The sequence below is a fragment of the Pollachius pollachius genome, assembly GCF_949987615.1.
Source record: "Pollachius pollachius genome assembly, chromosome: 2".
NCBI classification, from domain to species: Eukaryota; Metazoa; Chordata; class Actinopteri; order Gadiformes; family Gadidae; genus Pollachius; species Pollachius pollachius.
In genome coordinates this window covers 36,365,426-36,389,513 of record NC_136935.1, presented here as the reverse complement: position 1 = coordinate 36,389,513, position 24,088 = coordinate 36,365,426, and the positions used below count along the sequence as shown (strand labels likewise).

At 45.0% G+C, this 24,088-nt stretch overlaps 3 protein-coding genes across 3 annotated transcripts in view; 2 read left to right on the top strand and 1 right to left on the bottom strand.

Moving 5' to 3' along the window:
* Positions 1–5,623: 5,623 nt before the first annotated feature.
* Positions 5,624–12,311, top strand: LOC307091717 (CCN family member 1-like). The gene is made up of 6 exons (XM_079758529.1): positions 5,624–5,824; positions 6,922–7,135; positions 8,726–8,973; positions 9,225–9,378; positions 9,739–9,917; positions 11,065–12,311. Exons 1-6 carry the CDS (start codon positions 5,771–5,773, stop codon positions 11,371–11,373), a joined length of 1,158 nt encoding a protein of 385 aa, XP_079614655.1. The 5' UTR covers positions 5,624–5,770; the 3' UTR covers positions 11,374–12,311.
* A 596-nt stretch (positions 12,312–12,907) lies between these two features.
* On the bottom strand, positions 12,908–19,211 carry LOC307071850 (ATP-dependent RNA helicase DDX39A). Its single transcript, XM_079730961.1, has 10 exons — positions 19,105–19,211; positions 17,953–18,165; positions 17,450–17,577; positions 15,936–16,212; positions 15,430–15,548; positions 15,006–15,137; positions 14,573–14,682; positions 13,665–13,809; positions 13,392–13,539; positions 12,908–13,161 (listed from the first exon to the last, which is right to left on the bottom strand). The coding sequence occupies exons 2-10, from the start codon at positions 18,158–18,160 to the stop codon at positions 13,145–13,147; spliced, it is 1,284 nt and encodes a 427-aa protein (XP_079587087.1). The 5' UTR covers positions 18,161–18,165; positions 19,105–19,211; the 3' UTR covers positions 12,908–13,144.
* A 1,080-nt stretch (positions 19,212–20,291) lies between these two features.
* The window catches only part of evi5l (ecotropic viral integration site 5 like), a gene marked incomplete at its 3' end in the record, with an annotated part of 31,508 nt that continues 27,711 nt past the window's right edge, over positions 20,292–24,088 (top strand). Inside the window, exon 1 of the mRNA XM_079758932.1 lies at positions 20,292–20,411. The remainder of the gene's footprint in view (positions 20,412–24,088) is intronic.

Genomic DNA, 24,088 nt, shown 5'->3' with positions numbered 1-24,088 from the left:
AACATTGCTTTATGTTTTATTCAATTATTCTTGTTAGCTACGCTGTAGACCTCCCTGCTGTCCTAACGACAGGCCTGTTGTTACGTGATGATGAAATCTAGGCGCTACGTATGCAGACTGCAGATATAGGTATTTTCTTGGTAAGATTGCAGTAGATTTCTTCTTTACTTACTACTAGTGATATTTTCCAGCGTATAATCAATTGTATTGCTGTTATTTTATAGTGACCACCAAGAGGAGCCATTGCTCACGTTTGGGCAAGTTTTAGCAGTATTGCATGCCCAGACCAAATACAGTAATTATTAAGTGGCCTAATGAAGATACACACATGCAGGCACACACAAACACACACACAAACACACACACACACATGGGGGGGGCACATTCTCCTATATAGATAATCGGGAACTTGTGATGCCTTGTGATACTTATGTATTGTGTATATGTACTTATACACACCTTTTTCCATTGCAGATGAGGAATCAGAAATCGATTTAATTACCTTGTTTAGACTTCTGTGTGATTCTGTTCTCCTGACACTCTACATTCCTCTCTCCCTTTTTCCCTTTTTCAATTTCCTCTCCCTCATCTAGCTCTCTCTCTGTCTGGCGCTTGCTCTCTCTCTCTATTTCCTTCTCTCTCTCTCTCTCTCTCTTTCCCTCTCTCTCTCTTTTCCTCTTTCTCTCTCTATCCCTTGTGCTCTCTCCCTCCCTCTCTATTTACCCCCGCTCTATCTCTCTCTCTCTCTCTCTCTCTCTCTCTCTCTCTCTCTCTCTCTTTCCCTCTCTCTCTTTCTTGTATCCATTCTATGCTCTCATTAAGTAAATTGCATTGGAATTATCCTTATGTAACATGTATTTCTATATGTCTGTCAGTAGGATGTGACCATATTTATTTAAGTGTACCCTTAAGTGTATCCTTACTTGGTAATTAGGCCTGTGTGTGACCTTGAGACAGGTCCGGTGTTGGGAGATGCCGGGGGTCTATGTTTTAGTGTGGAGTGATGCCATATGAACGGCAGATGCCAGGTCTATGTCTGAGTACGAAGTGATACGATACAGACGGTCGATGCCAGGGTGTACGTTCTATTGTGGAGTGATATGGTACAGAATGCAGAAGCCAGGGGTCTATGTTTTAGTGCGGAGGGATACCGTATGAATGGCAGAGCTATGTGTCAGGGCAGGCCAGGCCAGGGCCATGTGGCTTTCGCTCACTCCTCCCCTAGCAAAAACAAACTCTCTCACCACAAAACACCTGCCTTCCTCCTCTCCCCCCTACCCCCATCCCCCCCCCTCTCTCTCCCCGTTCACACCCTTTCACCCTGCACCATTCCAACTACTTCCCTTTTATCTGTCCCTGTTGGTTTTATACCCTCTCTCTCTCTCTCTCTCTCTCTCTCTCTCTCTCTCTCTCTTTCTCTCTCTCTGTCTCACTCTAGTTCTGTCCCACTCTTGCTCTGATTCACTCTTTCTCTTTTTCCCTCTTTCTCTCTCTCTTTCTCTCTCGCTCTCTCTCTCTTTTTCTCGCTCCCTTCTCGTTTATTTCTCCCTTTCTCTCTCTCTCTCTCACTCTCTAGTTCTGTCCCTCTCTCACTCTGATTCACTCTTTCTCTTTTCCCCTCTTTCTCTCTCTCTTTCTCTCTCTCTCTCTCTATCTATCTATCTATCTATCTATCTATCTATCTATCTATCTATCTATCTATCTATCTCTCTCTCTCTCTCTCTATCTATCTATCTATCTCTCCCTCTCTCTCTCGCTCACTCTCTCTGTCTTTCTTTCTCTATCTGTCTCTGTCTCTAGTTGTTTAAATTTCCTCTGTTAGTTGTTTTCTTTCTTTCCATCATATGTACATTATCATTGTTGATCTCATGTTCTGCAGATACCTGTTATTCTCAACATACAGAAATGTTTTAGTTACAATTTAGTTTATTTAGTTTTCCATATTCATGATCTAGGCTTTTTGATGACACTGGAGGTGAACAACATTACGAATGTAGATTACTATACATGTTATGCTGTTCTCTTTTGTGACCATGCATTGTGTTTTCCTTCCAAGTAACAAACATTACACTTCAGAGAACGATCGTTGGGCCTATCTGACCAAAACATTCAGATATTCTCCCATTCCCCTCAATGCCATTGCTCTGGTGTCTTCAAACTTGTAAAAGATAAACACGAGGAAGCATTACTTTTTCTAATCAAGAGGTTATTCAGCTTGAAATGAAAAGGAATACACGTCCTAATGGTAACATTTGTCACTTTGCTGCCACAAAGTTTCTGGAGCACTTCATTGCACAAATGTAATTGCGCAACTATGGCCGTCAACACTTTGCTCAGCAGGTGTTGATAGACAACCCCCCACCCCCCTTCTTATTTTTGTTTCCAGTTATGCATCATTGGAGAGGTGCAGAGCTAGAATCTCTTACACACTCACGCAATCACATGTGCTATCAAACATTCACACACACACACACACACACACACAGACACACACACACACACACACACACACACACACACACACACACACACACACACACACACACACACGCATACAACGCAAGTGCGTGGAAGGCTGTGGTGTATCCCCCTGCACGCCAATGACCACCCCAGTGGTAAAATCCCGGATGTATTATGGGAACACATTTAAAATAGACTGGCCATGGCCCGGTCTCCATGGGGACTCGGGTTCTAGAACACAGCGTTTGTAATGGTTTGCTCCTCATCCATCCATTTGACACGCTCCCGTTTAGAGTCATCCATTCTCTAACGACATGGTTAAACAACTATTATGGTGTCATTATAGTGTTCTTTTCTCTTTTGCTTTTGTAATTGTTATTCATTTCTTTTTCATATAGACAAACTATTTCCCTCTCTTAACATCCCCCCGGAGACTGTGGTTTTGCAGTGTGAGGACATCTTCTGATTGAGCAAGAGATCCACCGCAGCGGTCAGGGTAAAAAAAAAAAGACAGGAGGCCACAGTGCAAATATCCATTCATGTGGCTGTCCGCTCGCGGTGGCGTTCGGGGCGACTTGCGAAGGCTGTCGGTGCGATGCCACCAAAAGAAACCCGATGCATCTCACATTAAAGAGACACACACGGGCGAGCGCGCTCAAACGAGCCGTTACCCGTCTTAGTACACAAGCAGATGTGTTCGAGGGGACTGAGTGTGCTCGTCCTCCTCTATTTACTTCAACTCTGATGTCTCAACAGCCCCCCCAGCCCTGAATAGGACAGGCGGACCACCCAGCCTAAAGCGGCATGGCGGGAGGGAAGCATCCTCGCCGCTGGTTTCCGTGGTTACAGTAGTTTGTTTGAGCGATGTGTGGGGAGGTTTAGGAAGCCTGTTCTCGTTGGGGGGTTTGTCAGAAGTTCTTTTCAAGATGACTCGCTTCTGTATAATCAGTTCTCAAGTCCCTCTATGAGCCATTGGTTGTTTTTCGAATTTGATGGGCCTGCTGTGACCCCAATGAGAGGTCAAACCTGATAATATGTGCCCCCGTCCCCCCCCCCCGTCCCCGTCCCCCCGTCTTGAATCTGCTTCCACATAGACCTCTTGAAACCCCAACGGCATCCCGCCACTCTTGTGGCTGGTTCAACGCGCAGGGTAGGTTACGGGTCGCTAGGCGTCGTCCTGTTTTTATACAGCCGCTTTACGAGACCTTTAAAACACTTAAACATTTTTCATGAAAAACGTGTCGGATATCAAAATGTCAGCCATGCATCTCCCGGGCCGTAACCCTGTGTGTGCATATCAGGCGAACCCGGACTGGGGTCCGGGCCCCCAGGTTGGGAAACAGCGCTATGAGGTTTTGTGTTTTGTTATGCAGCGTGCAGGATGGATTACACTAAAATAGTCTTCCACATGTGAGGCGGATGGGGCCATGTCATCACATGTGAGCTCGGGTATAGCTCTGGTATATAGTCAGAGTCACAGCCATACAGTACTTTGAGACCCTGGGCAAGCAAGTCACAAGCTGTCTCGGAAATACATATCAAAGGCTTTCCGTTCAAGAGTCACTTCTTTGGTTGTCAAATAAGAAAGTGTTTTGACCGGAATAAAATAGATATAATATAGTCAATGTTTTGCACCCTAATGTAGGAAGGTGGAATACTGCATGCTGTCCAAACCATATTTTCCCTTCTAGAGTCCACACGACTATAGAGGGATCGTGAGGCTGAGTCAACTCATTTGTGGCTGGCTAGCAATGTGGTCAACCATTGGTTATTTCTAATCGTGAGTCAGACAATGGAACGAGAGAGGGCAAAGGCTATCAGGTTAAACGGCAACATCCTGGTGATGTGGTCCTGTGGAATATGTTGTTGGAAATTGAATGTGACATTGTTGAACAGCCTAGTATGGGTACAATGGCTATTGTGCCAAGAGGTGATAGAGTGCATGTTACAATATTGTCCTCGCTGGTCGGTCTATCTGTACCAGTTGTGCATTCATATTTTCTAAAGAAGTATTTAATTCACGATTGAATCGTAGTACCATATAGATATGTAAACAAACTTTTGAATTGAAGGGAGATAGCGAATGAAACCAAAAGTTGCATTTTCTGTACAGCTGAGTCCATGCAAATTGATGTAAGATCGGTCATATATGCAAACAAATTTCAGGTTTGATGTTAACCGCTAAGGACTTTTCCTATAGGAAGGAGTTGGACTCTACCCATTCTTGGAAGGGATGGATGTCGCACAAAAGATGTATGTGTTCGACGATATGGAAGTGGGGTGATTGTAGGGCCCAGCTGAGCAAGGGTCATATTACTATTAATCACCTTCAATGGCAGGACTCACATTGCGCAAGTGGTATTATCAAAGGGGCTCTGTGTGTTGGGACAGGGTGGTTGGGTAAAACGGTTTTAAATAAAGGACGAGGGTGGATGAGGGGGCAATTAGGTAGACCCTTGTTTTCCTCTTTTAAATCAACAATCGGTCTTTCACCTTGAGCCTATCGAATTCCCCGCTCGGCTTCGTGTCAGCACCTCGTGGTCAGAAATATTTCTGAGAAAACGGAAAACCAATGAATGATATTAACAAGGAATATAACCTCAGCAAAACATGTCGGACTTGTGGAAACACATTTTCCCGGACTCGCAGAATATTTAATATCATACGAACAAAGGTGAGATACATGTCTTTCCCAGACAACTGCAGGTAATTTACACAGTTAATAGAGTTGTGCGTCCGCCATGAAAACCAGACCAAATTCCTGTAATCTCTCTGAGGTGGAGCTCCTCTTGATCTGAGCTCCGGTTTGGCTCTGTCGTCGACCAGCTCGGTATATTTACTTGGTGTTGGACAAGCGGTGCCCACAGAGGCAGTAATGTTCGTAAGTGTGACTTGAAAGCACCGGTTACGTTTTGGTTTTTTTATCCCATAAAATAAATACAGAGGGTCCGGCAATTTTTATGAATGGCTGCATTGATTCCCAAGCACGCCCCCAATAAAGTTACTGTTCTGCTCTCCCATCTTCGTGCATCTGGACTGTCTAAATCACCGCACGGGTGTTGATTGGCTGGGCGTATGGCAGGGGGCGGGGCCTCCGCGGGAGCACTGCTTGGTATAAATAACAGCAGCAGTGGTGTTGGAACTTTAAAGCAACGGATTAAATTAAGGAAGATTCCTGGCTGCTCTCCACCTCTACGACTTCTTTAGATTATTCTTAAAAAAAAAGTGAATCCTAGACTTTCGGAAATCCTATTTGGAAATCTCGGATCCCCACACTTGTTAATTTGTTTCTTTCTTTTCGGAACAGACCATGGCTTTTTTAATATATTTATTGTATCTATTGGCATGTGCCGGTGAAGCTCAGGTAAGGCTTTTCACTTTTGACAAGGGGCTGACATGTTTGAGTTCAGGATTTAAACCAAACATGGGGACTATCTGTGCATGTTTTCATTATTGAGGCTATTTCTTACGCAATGAGTAAGTGCGCTTTGCGGTGTCCAACTTTGATCATATAAGCCCGTATGAACCAAACAGACCCCTTAAAGAATACGCTAGTCTCCGGAACAAAAAACTATTGATAAATTAATTTATTTATTATCATTGATTGGTAGGTTATATGCTTAACTTGACTTACAGCATCATACTCGTTTCTTTATTGAACAAGCAGATTAGTAATGGCATGCAGTTTTTATTTCCCAAACAAGGAAACAATGTGAAACAGGCTGCGGAAAGCAAATCCATTACAAAAAAAAAATTGACTTCAGTCAAAGGGGTGGTTGTACTTTCCACCGGCCATTAATAAAATGGCTCATTAAACATCAAATAGGCTACACAACAGGTCGTGGCTTCCAGGGAAACTCATGTTTTCTAAGCTGAGTAAGAGATGCTGGCTCCACCCTATTAACTGGAACTGGCTGGCAGCGAACCCTTACTGAAATAATGACACCAGTTGGATTTCAAAACACAGAACGAACAGCCAGCACTGACTTGTTCAGTTGTAGCTACAAGCTGCAAAACGGCCTATTACAAAGTCCACCTGGATCATGATCATTAGGGGAATGTGTTTGAACTCAATTAAGGAGGACTCAACTAACTTTTGAGAAACTGAGTTGTATCCACACTTTGTATTGTCACAAAGTCACCTAGGCCTACCTATTGTCTCGTAGGCATCTGCACGGTAGCCCTACTCCCCCTTGTTTAATTAGTCAGGACTCTTTAACTACAAAGTACACGTTTCATGGTCATTTTCTAAAGGTTTCAAACCACCAATTTTTCTCTGTTTAATCTGTTAGTTATTTGATTTACCTTATTGATGTATTTAATATTGGGTGGTTTTGATAATGACTCAAAAGCTTTGGTTACACCCCATATATAAAATACACTGTTAATCAATCAATCAATGTGAATGTATGTAGAATGGAAAAGCTAATCCCCCCCCCCCCCCCCCCAAACCCCATCCAGGTGATGACAGGGTGCGCGGCCGTATGCAGGTGCCCCCCCCACCCCCCACTGTGTGCGGCGGGTGTGAGCACGGTGCCAGACGCGTGCGGCTGCTGCAAGGTGTGTGCCGCTCAGCTCAACCAGGACTGCAACCACGCCACGCCCTGTGACCACCACAAGGGCCTGGAGTGTAACTACGGCAACGACGCCAGCATGGGCTGGGGCATCTGTAGGGGTGAGTAGAGAGAGCAAGAGAGAGGGAGAGAGACAGAAAAAGGGAGAGAGTAATGAGCTGTCCTTAATGTTCAAAGGACTATACTGGTCTGGGTTATCAAACTATCGTAGCTGTCAGACCATCGTATTTGAAACAAGGGATTCATATTGACCAAGGCAATTGTGAACTGATGTTTTAGTGCAGCTATAATAGTTTGATCCCCTAGACTGGTTTTGGCCTTTAACATGCATGGAAGTATGGAAGTTGAAGTAGTCACCTCAGCTTTGGGTTAGAAAGTGGCCAATAAAAGCAATAGTCTTTCAAACTTGTACCAAACAAGTTATTTGTATTGATCTATCATATTCAGGGTTATACATTCCCCCATTAGTCATATAACTGCAACCATATCTATCCAATTAGACTCCAAATTGTCCTCCTATTGGCCGAATAAATGACCTTCAACTTTACTTTCGGTGTATTCCTTTTGTATTCCATTTGAATATGTATCTACATCATAACTTTGATGCTGGTGCTGTCGAGTCAGTGACCCACATCATACTCCTATTGGTCAGACCATTTCTCTGAGGCAGATCTGGTTGAGGTGACAGCAGGCGATAGAGTGAGAGATAAAAATACAACCATCTGGACGGGGACAGTCCGCACTATGAATAGCAGCTTCTTGTGCGTCGACGGTGACAAAGTGTCTGACTTCCTGTGTCGCGCTGGCTTTCCACTGAACTTTCCCACAGCCTGACCTTCACAACTTAGCCCCCACCGTCTGCTTCTGTATGTGCGTGTCTCTGTGGGGCTGCTTATGTGTGAGCCTGCCTAAGCATGTGTCGGGTGTCAGGTGTATGTGTGTGTGTGTGTGTGTGTGTGTGTGTGTGTGTGTGTGCATGCCTGTGTTATTGTGTGGGCGTCTGTTGGCACGCGTGGGTGCACGCCTGACTGCCAATGTATGTATGCCTGTGTTACTGTGGGCGCGCGTGTGCCTGTGTACGTGCCTGTGTGCATGCGTGCCATGTGTGTACCTGTCTGTGTGCGTGCCTATGTGCAAGAGTATTTACGTGCAGGTTTGCAAGACCGTCAGGTAGTGTTGTGTATCTGTGCACCACAGGACATGGCCCAACATGGCTCCTCTAGACCGTTGAAACGGGAGAATGCGGCGAATGCCATTCAGTCGGACTTATAGGACTGTAACGGCTCTCCTTTTACCCTGGGGTGGGGGGGTGTCAAAACACAACCGTACTCCTTCCTGCCCGACAAACGCACTCCGGGGGTGCTGTCAACACCCATGACCTGACTATGGCACATTGACGTGCCATAGATACTAGAGTCATGCGTGTTGTGACGTGTGTGTGTGTGTGAGCCCATTGACCCTTCCTGGCATCGGGGCAGTGAATCACCGCTTTAACCATCCTTTCATGTTGGAGCACTGTACTAAAGTTGGACCGTTGACATAATTGGTCTGCGATTGGACACCGTGACTGTTCACAACCATGCCAAGCAGCAATGCTTCCTTATAATTAGAAAATAGCCTGAGGTGCGACGGTTAAGCCCCTTTAACCACAGACTGTTAATCACAACCTATCGTCTCGTCTCTCTCTCCAGCCAAATCCGAGGGCCGGACGTGCGAGTACAACGGCAGAATGTACCAGAGCGGCGAGAGCTTTCGGGCGGGCTGCAAGCACCAGTGCACCTGCATCGACGGCGCCGTGGGCTGCGCCCCACTGTGTGACACACGGCTTCCCCTGGCCTCGCCCTCCTGCCCGGCACCCCGCCTGGTGCGGGTCCCGGGACACTGCTGCTACACCGTGGACTGCCACACCGGGACTTGGCGCCTTCCCAAGAAACAACAGGTACAGCGTCGGCTTTTACTGTTTTAATACCTGTTTAAAACCCAGCCAGGGGTGTGTGCTTTTGTGTGTGTGTGTGTGTGTGTGTGTGTGTGTGTGTGTGTGTGTGTGTGTGTGTGTGTGTGTGTGTGTGTGTGTGTGTGTGTGTGTGTGTGTGTGTGTGTGCGGGAATCAAATCAAAAATACCTGTGCTGTTAAAATATAATATAAAATATGCAGACACACATACTTACTTCATGGCCTGCTTATCTCAGGTCCTCCAACTGCAGCCCAGACCTTACCCCAAGTTGGCCACACCCCATTTGCCACGCCCTCAGAGTCCTACCAATGACCTGGCTGTAGGCAACCAACTACTGGAGAGCCCACCAATCAGCTGGGAGAAGGAGCATGGCTTCAATCACCTGCCAGGTAGGAGCCAATCTCAAGACATGTCTGCATGCAATGAAAATGAAGTTCATTATAATTGTTTGGTTTGCCAAACAAATGATGCTCTTTTATAAGATTTAAGATTTCCTAATTTAGTAGGTAGAATTTAATATACATAATTTAGAAAGCACTTTGTTCCAAAGCGCAAATGAATGTGTTTAAGTGACACGTCATTATAGAGCAGGTAGGAGCTCTGCCTGGGTTGCTCAGGGATTCCTAAAGGTAATTGGGCATGTAACTCCCATGACCTTTAGGCTGGGAGTCCCCATAAACACTATAAAACAGTGTGGCAGCCGCAGGTCGTACCGCTGCCTTCATGAGAATCCCTCTGCCCCTCCCCAGAATGGGGCCTTCTGAAGGAGAGGTGTGTGGCCCAGACCACCGAGTGGTCCCAGTGCTCCCGCAGCTGCGGGATGGGCGTGTCCTCGCGCATCACTAACAGCAACCCCAACTGCAAGCTGGAGAGAGAGACCAGGATCTGCACTGTTCGGCCGTGCCACAGCCCCCCCATCCCTTCAAAGGTACAGGGTGAACCGCAGTGTGTGTGTGTGTGTGTGTGTGCCTGTGTGTGTGTGTGTGTCTGTTTGAATACCTGTGTGTGTGTCTATGTGTGCGTCAGTTTATTCAACACCCAAGACGTGCAATGAGACAAAGAGAGGGATGCACACGCAGACACACACACATATTAAAGGTCAACCTTGTGCGAAGATACCATTACAATCGTCATAGAAACCGATGGTAATGGTGTTTACTAGAGCTGCCCACGCAATATTCCTAAGAATCCATGTGAACAGATAAAGTATCTCTTTATCTGATACACAGACGATAACACTTTTTTGAAGGTTTAATAGAAGCTTATCTTATCTAGGTCGCGCCTTTATCTCTGCCGATAGACCAGAGTCTAAAAAAGCCCTTTACAATGTCACAAAAACGATTTGATCCCTTAAGAACACAAGTGGAGATGGTGTTGGTTTTACGGGGCTTTAGGGAAGCACGGCCTGGGTGCACCCAGTGGGAGAGAGGCTCTGCTGACATAGCCTCTGGTGTTTGGGTGGCAAGCTGGCGCCTTTTTATATATAGTCCCGCACCCCCAGCATTCCTGCCAAGCAACTGTCCATAGCTATGTCCAGTTTGTGTACTCTGGGTAGCCAGGGCAAGCGCTGTAGGACTATATTAATCCTCGGTGTGGTCTGTGAGATTCTCTCTCTCACAAACACACACACACACACACACACACACACCCAGAACGTCTCTCTCTCTCTCTCTCTTTCTCTCTCTCTCTCTCTCTCTCTCTCTCTCTCTCTCTCTCTCTCTCTCTCTCTCTCTCTCTCTCTCTCTCTCTCCCCCCCCCCCTCTCTCTCTCTCACTGTCATTGCTTCAATCAGAGGTGCTAATGAGAAGAGGGGAAATGAAAAGGAATTTGTTCTCCAGAGTTAAATACCCAATCTGAGATGCCCACAGACCTCGAGGGATTTCTCTGTGCTGGAGTGATGAGTTGAAGTACCCTATCCCTTAACTGTTCGTCCAGGCAGATTTTGAGGGGGGAATGCTCCTCAAGCAACCAGGATTCACCTAAATCAAAAGTTCCTTGATCTGGTATAGGCCTTAAACCGGATAATAAAAAAATTAGATGTGAAATATTTGCCCTCTTTTTATTTCTATTTCCAGAAAGGGAAGAAGTGCTCGCCGACCAATAAGACCCTTCAGCCGGTCCGCCTGACGTACGGCGAGTGCGTGAGCGTGCGCCTCCACCGACCCACCTTCTGCGGCACGTGTACGGACGGACGGTGCTGTGCCCCGCGCCGCACCAAGACCCTGCCCGTCTCCTTCGTCTGCCCGGACGGAGAGCGCTTCCAGAAGATGGCCATGGTCATCCAGTCGTGCAAATGCAGCAGCGCAGACTGCGGCCATCTCAACGAAGCCGCGCTCCCGCCGCAGCACTGGATGTACGGAGACACGCACAAGTTCATCGACTGAGCCGTCCATCGCAAGCTTTCTATGTGAAGGCAGACTTTTGAAGATGAGGAGCCTTCCTCTGATGAAGGGTAGACATTTTAAAATGAGGAGCCTTGCTCTGATGAAGGGGGGATATTTTTAGAAAAGGGACCTTCCTTTAATAAAGGAGGACCTTTTTAGACCAGGGACCTTCCTCTAATAAAGGGGGACCCTTTTAGACCAGGGACCTTCCTCCAATAAAGGGGGACCCTTTTAGACCAGGGACCTTCTGCCAATAAAGGGGGACCCTTTTTAGACAAGGGACCTTCCTCAGTAAAGGGAGGCATTTTGAGACTAGTATCCATCCCTAAAGGGATGGACTTCAAGACAAAGAGTCTTTCTCTTATAAAGAAAGACCTTTTAAGACAAGTTTTCCTCTAAGAAAGAAAACCATCTTAAGACAAGTGGCCCCAGATGAGGAGACTTCAAGTGCAGGGTTTGAACACCATTATTAGGAGCAATAGCCCCCATGTCCTCATGACTGACAGGCAGGGGCAGCCTTGGTGTTCACTTGCTGTCAAATTAACATTCTAAGGGGTATTGTGAGTGTGGTGGGCTGAAATGGGCCCTACCAACTCCTGCTCCAACAGAGATCCTTGAAATAGAGTCCTGTGGCTCCATTGTTCATTAGAACTGTGGAGCTAAAGGTACTTGAGCCAGGTGTACAAGGAGGATTTAGAGTCTGAGGCCAAGCGAGAAATGGGACGGATTAACTCTATGGCTTTCCTAGGTGATCACTCGAGTTATGGTTTCCCGCTACGGCACACCGTGATCCATAAACATGACAATCGTTTCCGCGGGGAAAAGGGGGATGATTAGTGGATCGTCAGGTACAAACTATTTTAACAACCTTTTCTAAATGCAGTGAGCAGAACTGTGATGGTTTATTTCCTTTTTATGCCGACGCTGTCTTGGACATTCACAGATGACAAAACCGGAATGTTTAATTTTAAATAAAAATCCAGAGTGAAATGTAAATGACAAGCTTTTTGCATCAAATAACCTTTCTTGACAGATTTAGATTAGGCTCTTTCCTAATTCCTTAAAATCCTGTGGATCATTCTAAGTGACATTGTATCTTGGTGCGTTACAAATATATTTCCGGCCGCATTTTACAGCTACCATTTGAGACACTAGTGCATTGTAGCAGTCACAGGTGGTGGTCAAACCGTTTCTTACATTTTTTGCCCACGTTTCACTCGTTTGTTTTATTTAATTTTGTGTTTATTATCCAACCTGGCAGCAAGCTCAGAGAAAAACGTGTCTGCGTGCCGGTGCTTTTCAGCTGCAAAGACACCCTTTACCTTCCTTGCAGTTTTTTGCATTACTGTGCAATATTTTAAGAGTCATGCAATTACAATATACTCTCTTAATAAACTATCCTACGAATATACATTTGAACAGAATAGACCGCTGGATTAAGTCTTAATGAAGTGGAGCATCAATGCTGTGTCTGTCACAATCAGCAGTGAATAGGGAATGAATCTAAAAGTGCAACATTAAATTCAAAACTGCAGAACGATATAAAAGGTTTATTTCCTTAACCAAAAACCGCATTCAATAATGACAATGAGCTTAAAAACAAATACACCCATGAGGGTGACAATAAAATAAAAAGGTTATCGCCATCAATACAATTTTCAAAGGGACACAGTACATTGAGGAACTTTAAAACGTTGACGTTTCCTTCTTCCATAGAACACAAACACTGATGGCCGGGTAGTCTTCAGCGAAGCTCACTTGGACATGTGGCTCATCTGGACTGTTCAACTGGAGGGGAAAAATACAGCAAAGAAAAACATGTCAAGGATTAGTAAGGATACAGGTAGTAACAGGAGCCCATGAAAATGTTATTTTAGTCCCAAGAGAAATACCGGAGGCTATGTCGAGTAACATAACAGGAGGCTTGTGTAACATTTTAAAAGGGCACCACCATATAACCAAAAGCTGCTACGAGTACATACACCAAGGCAGGTTCGTTGTATAGAGGGGTAGCTTACTGTAGGTGGAAATGTCAATTTCTTCGGGGAGCTCGGCCACGTTGACCTCGAAGCGGTCCTGCACGTCGTTGAGTGTCTTGGCGTCCGTCTCGTCTGAGACGAAGGTGACTGCCAGGCCTTTGGTTCCGAACCGGCCGGCGCGAGCCACCTGTAGGACCAGGCAAGAAGGGGGAGAGGGGGTCAGAGTGGGACAGCTAGGGTTTTGCAGGAGTCTCCCATCTATAAACAAGAAACGACCCAACACTGCGTGTAAAGAATAAGAAGAGGACTGACTCTGTGGAGGTAAGTGTCAGAGTCTTCGGGCATGTCGTAGTTGAAGACGATGTTGACGCGCTCGATGTCCATGCCCCGGCCAAACAGGTTGGTGGCCACCAGGATGCGCCGCTGGAAGTCCTTGAACTGCTGGTAGCGAGAGAGCCTGCGGGCGGGGAGGGCACACGTCAGTCCACCGAGGGGCAAAAGCACAACGTCTCAGACTGACATGGGATATCCTGGGGAAACCTGGCTTACTTTTGAGAAAAAAGGATCCCTTAACCACTAAAGGAATAATGGAAGGTCCTGGTTTGTCTGTTTGAATACCAAGACAAAAAGCGCTGTTCCCCAAATGATCGTAGTAACGCTTAAAGAAGGGGCCTCCCAAGGTGTCTGCATGGTGATTTATGATCGGACAAAGAAACCATCACCAATGGCCTTTGATGACCTGATAACTGAGTCAATGCCTCCCCCTGGTGTCCAAACGGTGGACCTGAAACCATTTTGTGGCAATGCAATTTAATAGAAGAGCCTTCAGAGGACAGGTGAAGCTTCATGTTTTCCCCATTTAACACACCCCTTCGGTGCTCAAAACCCTGCCTCGCGTCATTCCCCACATTTCTGATGATTTCATTTGGTACCTTTTTTTGCATTACAATAAACAGGAAACAAAATAAATGGCGACTAGCTGGCGTTTTACTGCCGTTCCAATTTAGAATTGTTGAATTTTGATTTACGATTTGTACATGACAAAAACTCTGATCATGCATTTGGCATCTATATATCTGGAGAGATTAATGATTTATTTCTATGCCGTTGTTTGGCTGGGGTTAAAACAAATAGTTTGGCAAAGTGGTACAATTTGGATTTGATCCTGACAATATCAACATGGGTACGACGTCCTGACTAAACATGATGCCAGCACTCACCTCTCTTCCTGAGCCATGCCCCTGTGGATGGCGATAGCAGGGAAGTTCTGCTCCACTAGCAGTTGGGACAGCGCCACGCAACGCTGGACTGACTTCACAAAGATCACCACCTAAACAAAGACACCACACAGCTCAGGGCTTGACCCAACACACACACACTTTCCGGTGTTCATCCCTAGCCAACGCATTGACAGATTTTCAGAAAGCAAAAACATAAATCTCACACAGTTACATACATTGTATTCGTAAGAAATATTTTATTTTTCACTAAATTACTTGAAGATGACCGTAGCAGATTGGGCAGAGGTACCTCTACCAAAAGCTTCCAACCTCACTTCACTCAGATTCTTTATATGAAATTTCCCGAGACACAAATGCACTACGACATTACAACAAAAGAGCTCTGTGGTCCGCTGCCGACGCTGGTCCTCACCTGGTTGAACTCCAGTACATCCAGCAAGTCGAACAGCTTTCGGTTCTTCTCGCTGTCCTTCAGCTTACAGTAGTACTGCTGCAGGCCGTGGAGGGTAAGCTTGGTCTCGTCGTCCACAAACACCTCCATGGGCTGCAGGGACACACGCAAACGTGGTATGAGTCACCACTGTACCGCCCAATACACAAAGGTGCGCCATGAGCCAAGCCCTTTACAGGAGTATAGGCCACGTCACATTTAACCCATCTTGGTGATGTTTTAAAGCACAATGGGCCACTACACTTCAATGGGTATTAGCGTGGACTTAAGACTCCTCACAGTTATAGTCTTGATTTCTTTATAAGGGTGGGTGTCTACATCGCTGTGCAATTCAGAATCGGCCTGATGACCGATGGGTTAATGCAGCACGGATCGGCGGACTCACATCTTGCATGAACTTGCGGCAGACGGGACGGATCTCCTTGCTGAGCGTGGCACTGAACATCATGCACTGCTTCTCGTGCGGCGTCAGCCGGAAGATGTCCTGCACGTCACGCCTCATGTCTGTCAGGGGGAGAGGAGATGGGTTTTAATGTTGGAAAGGCAGCATATGCTCACGTTGAAGCAAAATAACATTCAATTAGTTACCATAATATTGGGTTCTTGCCACAATTGAAGCCCTTTTACTAACAAGTAGACACGCATTCTAATTATTTTTATTGTCATTCATGCTACTGTGTACACACAGATACAACTGGGTATTTTCTACTGTTTATATTGTTTCTCTGCCTCATGCTTCAATTTATCTTGTTGTTTCTCTGGGACCACCTTGATTCTGTCCCTCTCATGCAGCCACAATCTACAGGTTGTTTTTTCAACTTTTACGCCGCCCAGAGCAGAGACATGAAGCACTCCACCTCACAACCCCACGGCCAAACAAGCGGGCCTCACCTAGCTGCTCCAGCATCTTGTCGCACTCATCCAGGACAAAGTGTTTGACGTTCTTCAGGTTCAGGGTCTTGTTGCGGATCAGCGCCAGGATGCGTCCCGGCGTGCCCACCACGATGTGGGGACAGTTCTTCTTCAGGACGTCCTCGTCCTTCTTGATGGCCATGCCACCGAAGAACACGGCCGCCTTGACAGTGGGCATGTACTTGGAGAAGCGCTCATACTCCTTGCTGATCTGGAATGCCAGCTCTCGCGTATGACACATGACCAGGACTGAGACCTTGGGTCGGTGGGAAGAAAAGAAAGTCCGTCAAACCCAGTCAGATTCAACATTTTAAATACTTTCGATTGGTAGCACAAAAACGGTCACTCGTTAGAACTTAAAATTCTGCCGTCTCCATGCCCCTCTTACTGCATCAAATGTAAGACTTTCTTTTGAGTTGGATGATTCTTCTCGAGCCTGACATCGTCAAACAAATTTAAGCATGAAAAATGGTCTGGAAGCTCTCAGTTCATTTTCTGAATGGTCAAGGGGTCCTACGTTGTAATTGAATGTAATTGGCCTCTGAATGTAATTGGTTGGACCTACAACCAATCAGAGCAAATGTGAGGTGTGAGACATCAGCAGCAGCCATCTTGGTTGTTTATAATATTAAAAACAGGCCTCAACAACCCTGCTCTGTATAACAACAGATAAAACCACTAGTGATCGACAGATATGTCGGCCGGCCAATATATATATTTTCCTTCTTCGGCATGATTTAGAGTTTAAGTTAGAGACAGTTCAATAAATGTTCATTTGTTTTAATTGAGACATTGTAACATTTGTTATCATTGTGTCATTTTTATGATGTATATGGAGGGAGGCTTAGCCTGGAAATTCAGACCCACATCTAGAAAGCTGTAGAGTCTGGTAAAGAGTAATGAAAATGGCCCAACTTGAGGGGAGGCACCAAGCATGCATTTGAAAATATCACTGGATAACACACATTGGATAACTCTACGACCTATCAGAAGAATTCAAGGGGTAACGTATCCAGACCAGTGGAGCTAACCAATAGATAAGACCTTTGCCGTATCCGGTCGGTAAAACAGCATCCCCTATAACTAACACATCAATATGATTGGTTAACGTTCTGGGCCAGGGGATGCCCCGAATATGCACAAGTATATTGTGAGTTCCCAGAGTGACTCGCTGAGCAAATTCTAAAAGTGCTCTCGCGAGAACTCTGAATTTCCAGGGCGGTATCGGCTCCAAATATCGGCTCAAGAAAATCAGTATCGGCTAAGGCTGATCGTATCGGCCCTAAAAGAATCCATATCGGTCGATCCCTAAAATCCACCCCATACAAAACAAACGGTTTTGAATGGCCCGAATCAGGCCGGGTCTTCTGGACATCAGTCCCAAAAGGAGGGGGGCGCATAGGCCAGAGCAAAAAATATATATTTTCCCTAGCCAGGCTTTACTCCAGACAAACTTTATGGCGGGCTACTAGGTTGACTATTCATCAACTCACCTGTCCGTCCACGGGCTCAATCTGTTGCAGCGTGGCAAGTACGAACACGGCCGTCTTACCCATGCCGGACTTTGCCTGGCACAGGATGTCCATGCCAAGGATGGCTTGAGGAATGCACTCGTGCTGGACTGAAACAACAATGCATTTAACTGTTAGCAATATGGCCCACAAACAATTCAGAGTTGATTCAAGTTCTAGGGTGGGGCATCATTCGAGACCAGTTCATAGTCACGATGTGACCCTCATACCATATTGCCTATTGGGGAGGCATTGACTCAGTTATCAGGTCATCAAGTCAACTTTTCCCATGAAGAATTGTGTGAATTGGGACGATAGACAGCTTAAGCATCTAAAGCAGCCAATTAAGTATCTGACAAAATTGGAACACCTCACAGCATGTATAAATAGATTGTATAAACACATATGCACTATATTATAATAGCAGCCACCGACTATTCTCTGCCATTAAAGTGTGCGCGGTACAGAATTCATATGCCACTCACCTTCTGAAGGATGTTCAAATCCACAGTCAACGATGGCTCTGAGCAGCTCTGGTTTGAGCAGGAAGTCTCTGAAGCCAGAGCTGTGGATTGAAACGTAGGACCCCTTGACCTCCTTCTTGCTAGCGGGGGCCACGCTCTCGGGGGCTACCTGAGGCTCCTCATCCTCCTCGTAGTCCAGCAGCTCGTTGTCAACATCAGTTTCTGCCATGTTTTCTATAAGAGGACAATAAAGGTTGCAATGAAATTCCATGCAGGAGGAGAAAGGTCCTTATGTGAACTGGAATGCCGTGAAACTTGGTATTTGGTTAATAGCTTGAACTTGTGAATTTGGATTAAAATTTGGTTTGCAACAGGTATTGATAAGGCATTATTAACTGTTCAAAAGTAGACCCCATGACCTAAAATACCTGCTTCTTGGGGAATATTCTAAGATTGTAAAAGAGAAAAAGAAATGGGAACAACTGCAATGTTTTATTTAGAAACGTAGTCTATTGTTTAAATGGTGATCCTGGTGCTTTGGTTACCCATGATTGAAGAAACTTGCTAAAATCTTTATTTACGCCTTTTGCGAACAGGCCTCAGCCGTAAAAATAAATCCTGTTACTTGTTAAACATTCGTCAAAAACTCTGAATCCGCAACGAAATACGACAATAAATTGAAACCATAAGTCCAATTTTAAAAGACGGGGATCTGCAATCAATCGAACAATATAGATCACTTTCAGCCACTTCATTCATAAACAATGGATTCTCCTACACACTCTCATTCATCCCCGGTGACTAGAGAGCTAACGGCTAGTTAGCATTTCTCCAAAGGGTCGTTTTGTTCAATTAATCTAGATTTTTTTAAAAAATAAACAAATAGCGTCGAAAATAGAGCTCTTTGGTTTTCAAAAAATAAAAAACTATGTAGCGAAAAGACATTACCAATATTGAAACTCTTAACGTTTCAAAACGCAGAACGCCTGCGACATGACCAACCAACACGCTAGCGCCAGCTAATGCACAAGACCATTTGCTCAAGAAACCCTTAGCTAAAATTCTTAGTTTTAAATACAGATTCATGTTCGGGTGGGACAATTAATGAACATCATTGAAATAAATGTAGGTAACCATACTGTAAAAGGTTAATATAACTCCATATGTACTTACGTTTTGTGTTATCTCGAAGCTGCTTCGATGTCACTGTTCCCTTGTAGCTAGCTAGCAGCGAGTGTTCCCATGCAGTCCGCAGCCGCTGGCTTCCGGTAGCAACAGGATCGACCGGACGGAGCCCGATCGGTTGGTTCCATTAGTTTCGGTCTCCACTCATTTCTGCATTGTGGTGGCAGTTGGCTACCTAGGTAGTTTAAAGGAAAACTAAAGGTGAATAATGCAGAGGATGTTAATACACACGAATCTGTCTCTAAAGTATTTATTAAATAGTAAACGGGATGATTTGCAATTTTTACACCAAAATATGAATGTTCAACATCGAGTGTATCAGATTAATTACGAAAACTCTTGGTTGACCTAAGCCTGCCCTTATTGCAAGCAGTTATTTAATAAGAAGTCATACGAAAGGAGTTGAGATTTCAATGTTGTCCTCTCGATGGCGGTGAATGTTTTTCTTTCTCCCAACAGAGGGCAATATGTCCACCTCAAATTGGTAGGAGATACAGATGACTTGTATCTATCTATATTATAGGCCACCCTTAAATCATTCGTCCTGCATTTAGTACTGAATGAATATAGGCCTATATAGCTCCCATTAAATAGAAATTTGGTTAATATCGACTTAAGATATACCGTATGTGAACTATATATCAACAAAAACTTTGTTTTTTGTCAAATTTTTATTATTATTATGGAACTGTGTATTTGCAACGCAAACGCAAGATTATTTCTGTCGAACGGGTATTTCTGTCAATCGTATCTACAAATACACCTGTGAGTCCCGCCTTACCGCAGAATAAAAGTAACACGTGATTGGTTTATGGTGTTGCCCTGGCTTAGATAGATCCGGGGATTGGTCTTTGACGCGTCAATCACATCTTATTTTGCAACGTGATTGGCTTGCCCCACCTCGTTGAATATATATCAAAGATCGACTATCGTTATGATTTGTCTTAGGCAAATGATTCATGGCACCTTCCTCAGAGGCCTATGCACTGGCAGGCAGTTTCACTACCTGCCCTGTGGCTTTTACGGTGTCATTCTGGAAATCGTTTGAGAAAGATTGGTTTCTCAAGGAAATTATCTCCTCTTCTCCATTGATGCCGCACACGCACGGTGTTTCGCCAATGGGTTCTGCCGGACGGAGCGCCGCTATGGCATAGTGCGGATCGGTCTGTACGCGGACCGGGGACGCTTCTAAGCTATTTCCTATCCAATAATCTATTAGGGCGATTAGCTATTTGCAGCCGGCTGACTCTGGAGACACGGGTCCCTCCAAATCCGAGTGCAAAAAGACAATGAAGGTAGGCGTCTTTTTTTTATAGGCTTTATTTGAAGCGTTGATACGATCATCGCGGTTTTTATTAATATTATATCCCGTATCGTGTCCGAGGCAAATATATCATATATGGCGTGATAACAAATGAGTCGTTGTTAAAGAATTGGGAGACATGGTCGTTTAAACCATAGTTATGTCTCAGCAGCCTCATCTTTCATTAGCTGCCTTGTAAAATTCCGCTGTACAACATGCCTATGAAGAGACCGCACGTAGGAAGAGCTTATTCCTTTGGGTTTTGATCATCAACCATTCCGATTGGCTGTTTATAACAGTGGTCTATTTTTTTATGCGGGTACACAATGATGTTGTTTTAAAATCGATGGCATTAAACGCTGCTAAAGACAATGTTATGTTTGCGAATGATGTAAAACCCAAACCGACGGTCGACTGCGGTTTCTTTAGGCCCGTAATTCCCCGAGCCCGGTCATCGGCTTGACTCAGTCCGACTGTTCAGTGTGCCATTACTAAATATAGGCTCCAAGCAGCCTAGTCACTATAGAAGCCGATACTAGCGGCGCTCTGCTCTGTATATGCGGCCGTGCCATCGCAAACCATGAAAGCACTATGAGTCACCTTCTTCAATACTCGATTTTCGTATTGTTTCAGGCTTAAAAGTAGCCTAGGTACAGTGTGTAGGTATAGATTAAACTTCGGCAAATCAAGTAGCTTAGGCTATTGTATTTGATATAGTCGCATGATGTGACTGGTGATCTTTTCGTCATCATTCGGGATATTATTAATTAGGTATAGCTAATCATCCCTTGATCGAAACGTTCGAGTAAGCGGGACATCGTCGCTTGTTCGAATAAAATATAACAGAGGTGGCGGAATGATCGACTGACAAGTCTTCTTCTGTCAAGTAAAGCAACCATCTGATGCTCACATCCTCGTGACCTTGTTTCTTAGCAGTTACCTATCTCATAGAGCTAATCTGTGTCTTCATCTCTTCTCATGCACACGCACACACAGACATGCAAGCACACCAACACACACACACTCACACACACACACACACACATACACACAACAGGCACATCAACATCGTGCACACACATGTAAACACATACACACACACAAATGATCCACATACTGCTGTGAACCTGTCGGTCCATGGTTCTGCTTTAAGCTTGCACCATAGGTCGCCAGTCAGTACAATCACAGGCTTTGTGTTTATCTGTGTGTGTGTGTGTGTGTGTGTGTGTGTGTGTGTGTGTGTGTGTGTGTGTGTGTGTGTGTGTGTGTGTGTGTGCGCAAGCGTGAGTGAATGTCTTTGTGTTTGGACAATGTTAGCTTTCACATCACAAATGTATTCACTCGAGAGTTCACGCCTTCCTTTCAGAACAGAGTCAGAAAGCGGCGACCGTCTAATGTAGATTGATCATCGGCAACAAGTTTCATTGAGGCAAATCAGCAGCCATTTTGACATTCTGGGTCTAAAACAGAATTATGATTGGTTTAACAGCCACCATGATCAAAACAAACTATTTTTGTAGAAACCTTAAACAACTATTGATTCAATTGAAATTAATTGACAAAAGCAGAGGCTGTGATTAAGCTGAATGAGAACACATTCAAACCTGGCTTGATGTTTACTGACATGACCGTCTGTATTGTGACTGCTGGATGTGTCTGCACTGAAAACAGGTGGTGTCAATTTCCTGGCCTGATATCTGGTGTAGGTTGTCTTCGGGGTAGCTGTTGGTCTCGGTCGATTGTGGGGTGGAGGCTTTACCCTGAACAGCATTAATTACTTGATCACACACAGCAGACTCCATAACTACTTGTTCCATATGTGAGACAATATTGAATTCTTCATGTAACCTTTATTTACCCAGGGGTAGGGAACCAGGTGATCCTAGTACCCCTGAGATATCAGGGAAACCTGAGCACCAACTGGGTGCTGCCCAGTATTCAATGGTAAATAATGTACAATTACTTAACACGATAGGGGGTCATGTTCAAGGATTGGATTAAATCCAAAGAATGTGATCTTGTTATATCCTGTCCTTACAATAGCAGGCATGATAGGGAAATATCATCTGAAAGCAGGCAAGTGTATCTTACTTTTAGATTTTCAGTTACTGTCGTTCAGAATTTGAGTGAGTAATTTGTACAGTAGTACTCTTATCAAGGCTACAGCCAAGATCAAACCTACGCGCAGCAGATAGTTGGCACAGATTGTGCTTTCCTAAACCGTCCGTTAACGCCACTGAGCAGACACATTTTGCTTCATGAAAATGACTAAAAGTTAAAGATAGATGGAATCAGTATCATTGTACTGTTCTGCTCGGTTGGCAGGTGGCCTGTATATGCTTCGACACCAGCAACAGACATGGAGCACTGCACTTGTCCACTGCTGACAACGTGAAACAGCAGGCAGCCTGCCGACCCGGCGACCCACAGCTAATTCTCTCTACAACTGTGGATACTCCCTGCTCGCCCATTCTGACCAGTCTACAACACCACTATATGGCTGCTGACTTTTCTGCAGGTGGATGGATAGAAAGATAGAAAGATAGATAGATGGATGGATGGATGGATAGATAGATCGATCAAATACATTACTAAGGTTTAAAGATTAAAAATCAACGTTTGCATAATAGGAGTTAGTGGATATATCATATGTATGTTTTTGATGAGAAGATGATGAGTAAAAGGCCCAGGTCCTTGACCAAGACCTGCCCCTGATCCCCTGATGTGGCATACAGAATTAATCGGCGAGTGACGCAATATTGCAATGTCACACAAAGTTAGCTTTGAAGGATAACCCCAAGCACTTCTAACAACACAAGGCAAGCTAAACATTTGTTCGGGATGACGAGAAGCAGCCTTGGATAAGTTCAGTTAAAGTTGTCCATCCTTCATCCAGACATGAATGTCTGCAAGGCATTCTGAAATAAACACAGAGACCAAGATCAAGGCAGAGCTGAGTATCATCTGCCTCACGGTGGTACGAGACACCAAATCCTGCACCTTAATGATATATCCTAGTAAGCATGTGTACAATGAGTGGAGCAGAGGCATGAGAACGGACTCCTGAGAACTGACCCCTGTGGCACACCACCCCCTTCTACAAAACCCTTAAGGACCAACCAGAGAGGAACAAATCATTACCAAGATCAGAGAGTTGACAGGACTGTCTGACGTTTCAACAAATCATCATGAGAACTGATATCATATAGTCTTTCTACATGATGAGCCTCCACAGCAGGAAGCCTCATGGGAGTGATAGGGTTAGACTGGTTACGATCCTACAGGTGGCTCTGTTGTAGCAGGAGATGGACAGCCCATCCAGGTGATTTGGAAAGTAAGGGGAGAACGGAGTGTAGGGAAGTGTCTGTAGTTGGCAATTTATGATGGGTTGTGTTAAGTCTTTTTTTGCAGTGGAATAAGGCTGCTTTAATGAGCTGGAGAATGTGCCTACGAAGCTGGATAGATGGAAACAACATCAGAAATGATGTTGGACTTTGCTCGTTCTTAGCTACATGAGAAGAGTGTATTTTGACTGGTTGAAACATGACCCTGAGGGAATCATTTGCTGCAGTTAACCATGTGAATATGATTATTACCCTGCATGTGATGCTGTTGGTTGACGGAAAAAAGGCAGACATCTTGGAGGAAACACCTGTGTGCTGTGTGAGA

What these genes read in the sequence shown, in the direction of transcription:
- LOC307091717 (XM_079758529.1), top strand. Translation starts at nt 5,771, where the DNA reads ATGGCTTTTTTAATATATTTATTGTATCTATTGGCATGTGCCGGTGAA. An exon ending in CATGTGCCGGTGAAGCTCAG is followed by an intron (nt 5,825 to 6,921) that starts GTAAGGCTTTTC and finishes AACCCCATCCAG; the next exon opens with GTGATGACAGGGTGCGCGGC. An exon ending in GCCTTCCCAAGAAACAACAG is followed by an intron (nt 8,974 to 9,224) that starts GTACAGCGTCGG and finishes TGCTTATCTCAG; the next exon opens with GTCCTCCAACTGCAGCCCAG.
- LOC307071850 (XM_079730961.1), bottom strand. Translation starts at nt 18,160, where the DNA reads ATGGCAGAAACTGATGTTGACAACGAGCTGCTGGACTACGAGGAGGAT. An exon ending in ATTTGAACATCCTTCAGAAG is followed by an intron (nt 17,578 to 17,952) that starts GTGAGTGGCATA and finishes TTGTTGTTTCAG; the next exon opens with TCCAGCACGAGTGCATTCCT. An exon ending in GCCGCAAGTTCATGCAAGAT is followed by an intron (nt 15,138 to 15,429) that starts GTGAGTCCGCCG and finishes GTGTCCCTGCAG; the next exon opens with CCCATGGAGGTGTTTGTGGA.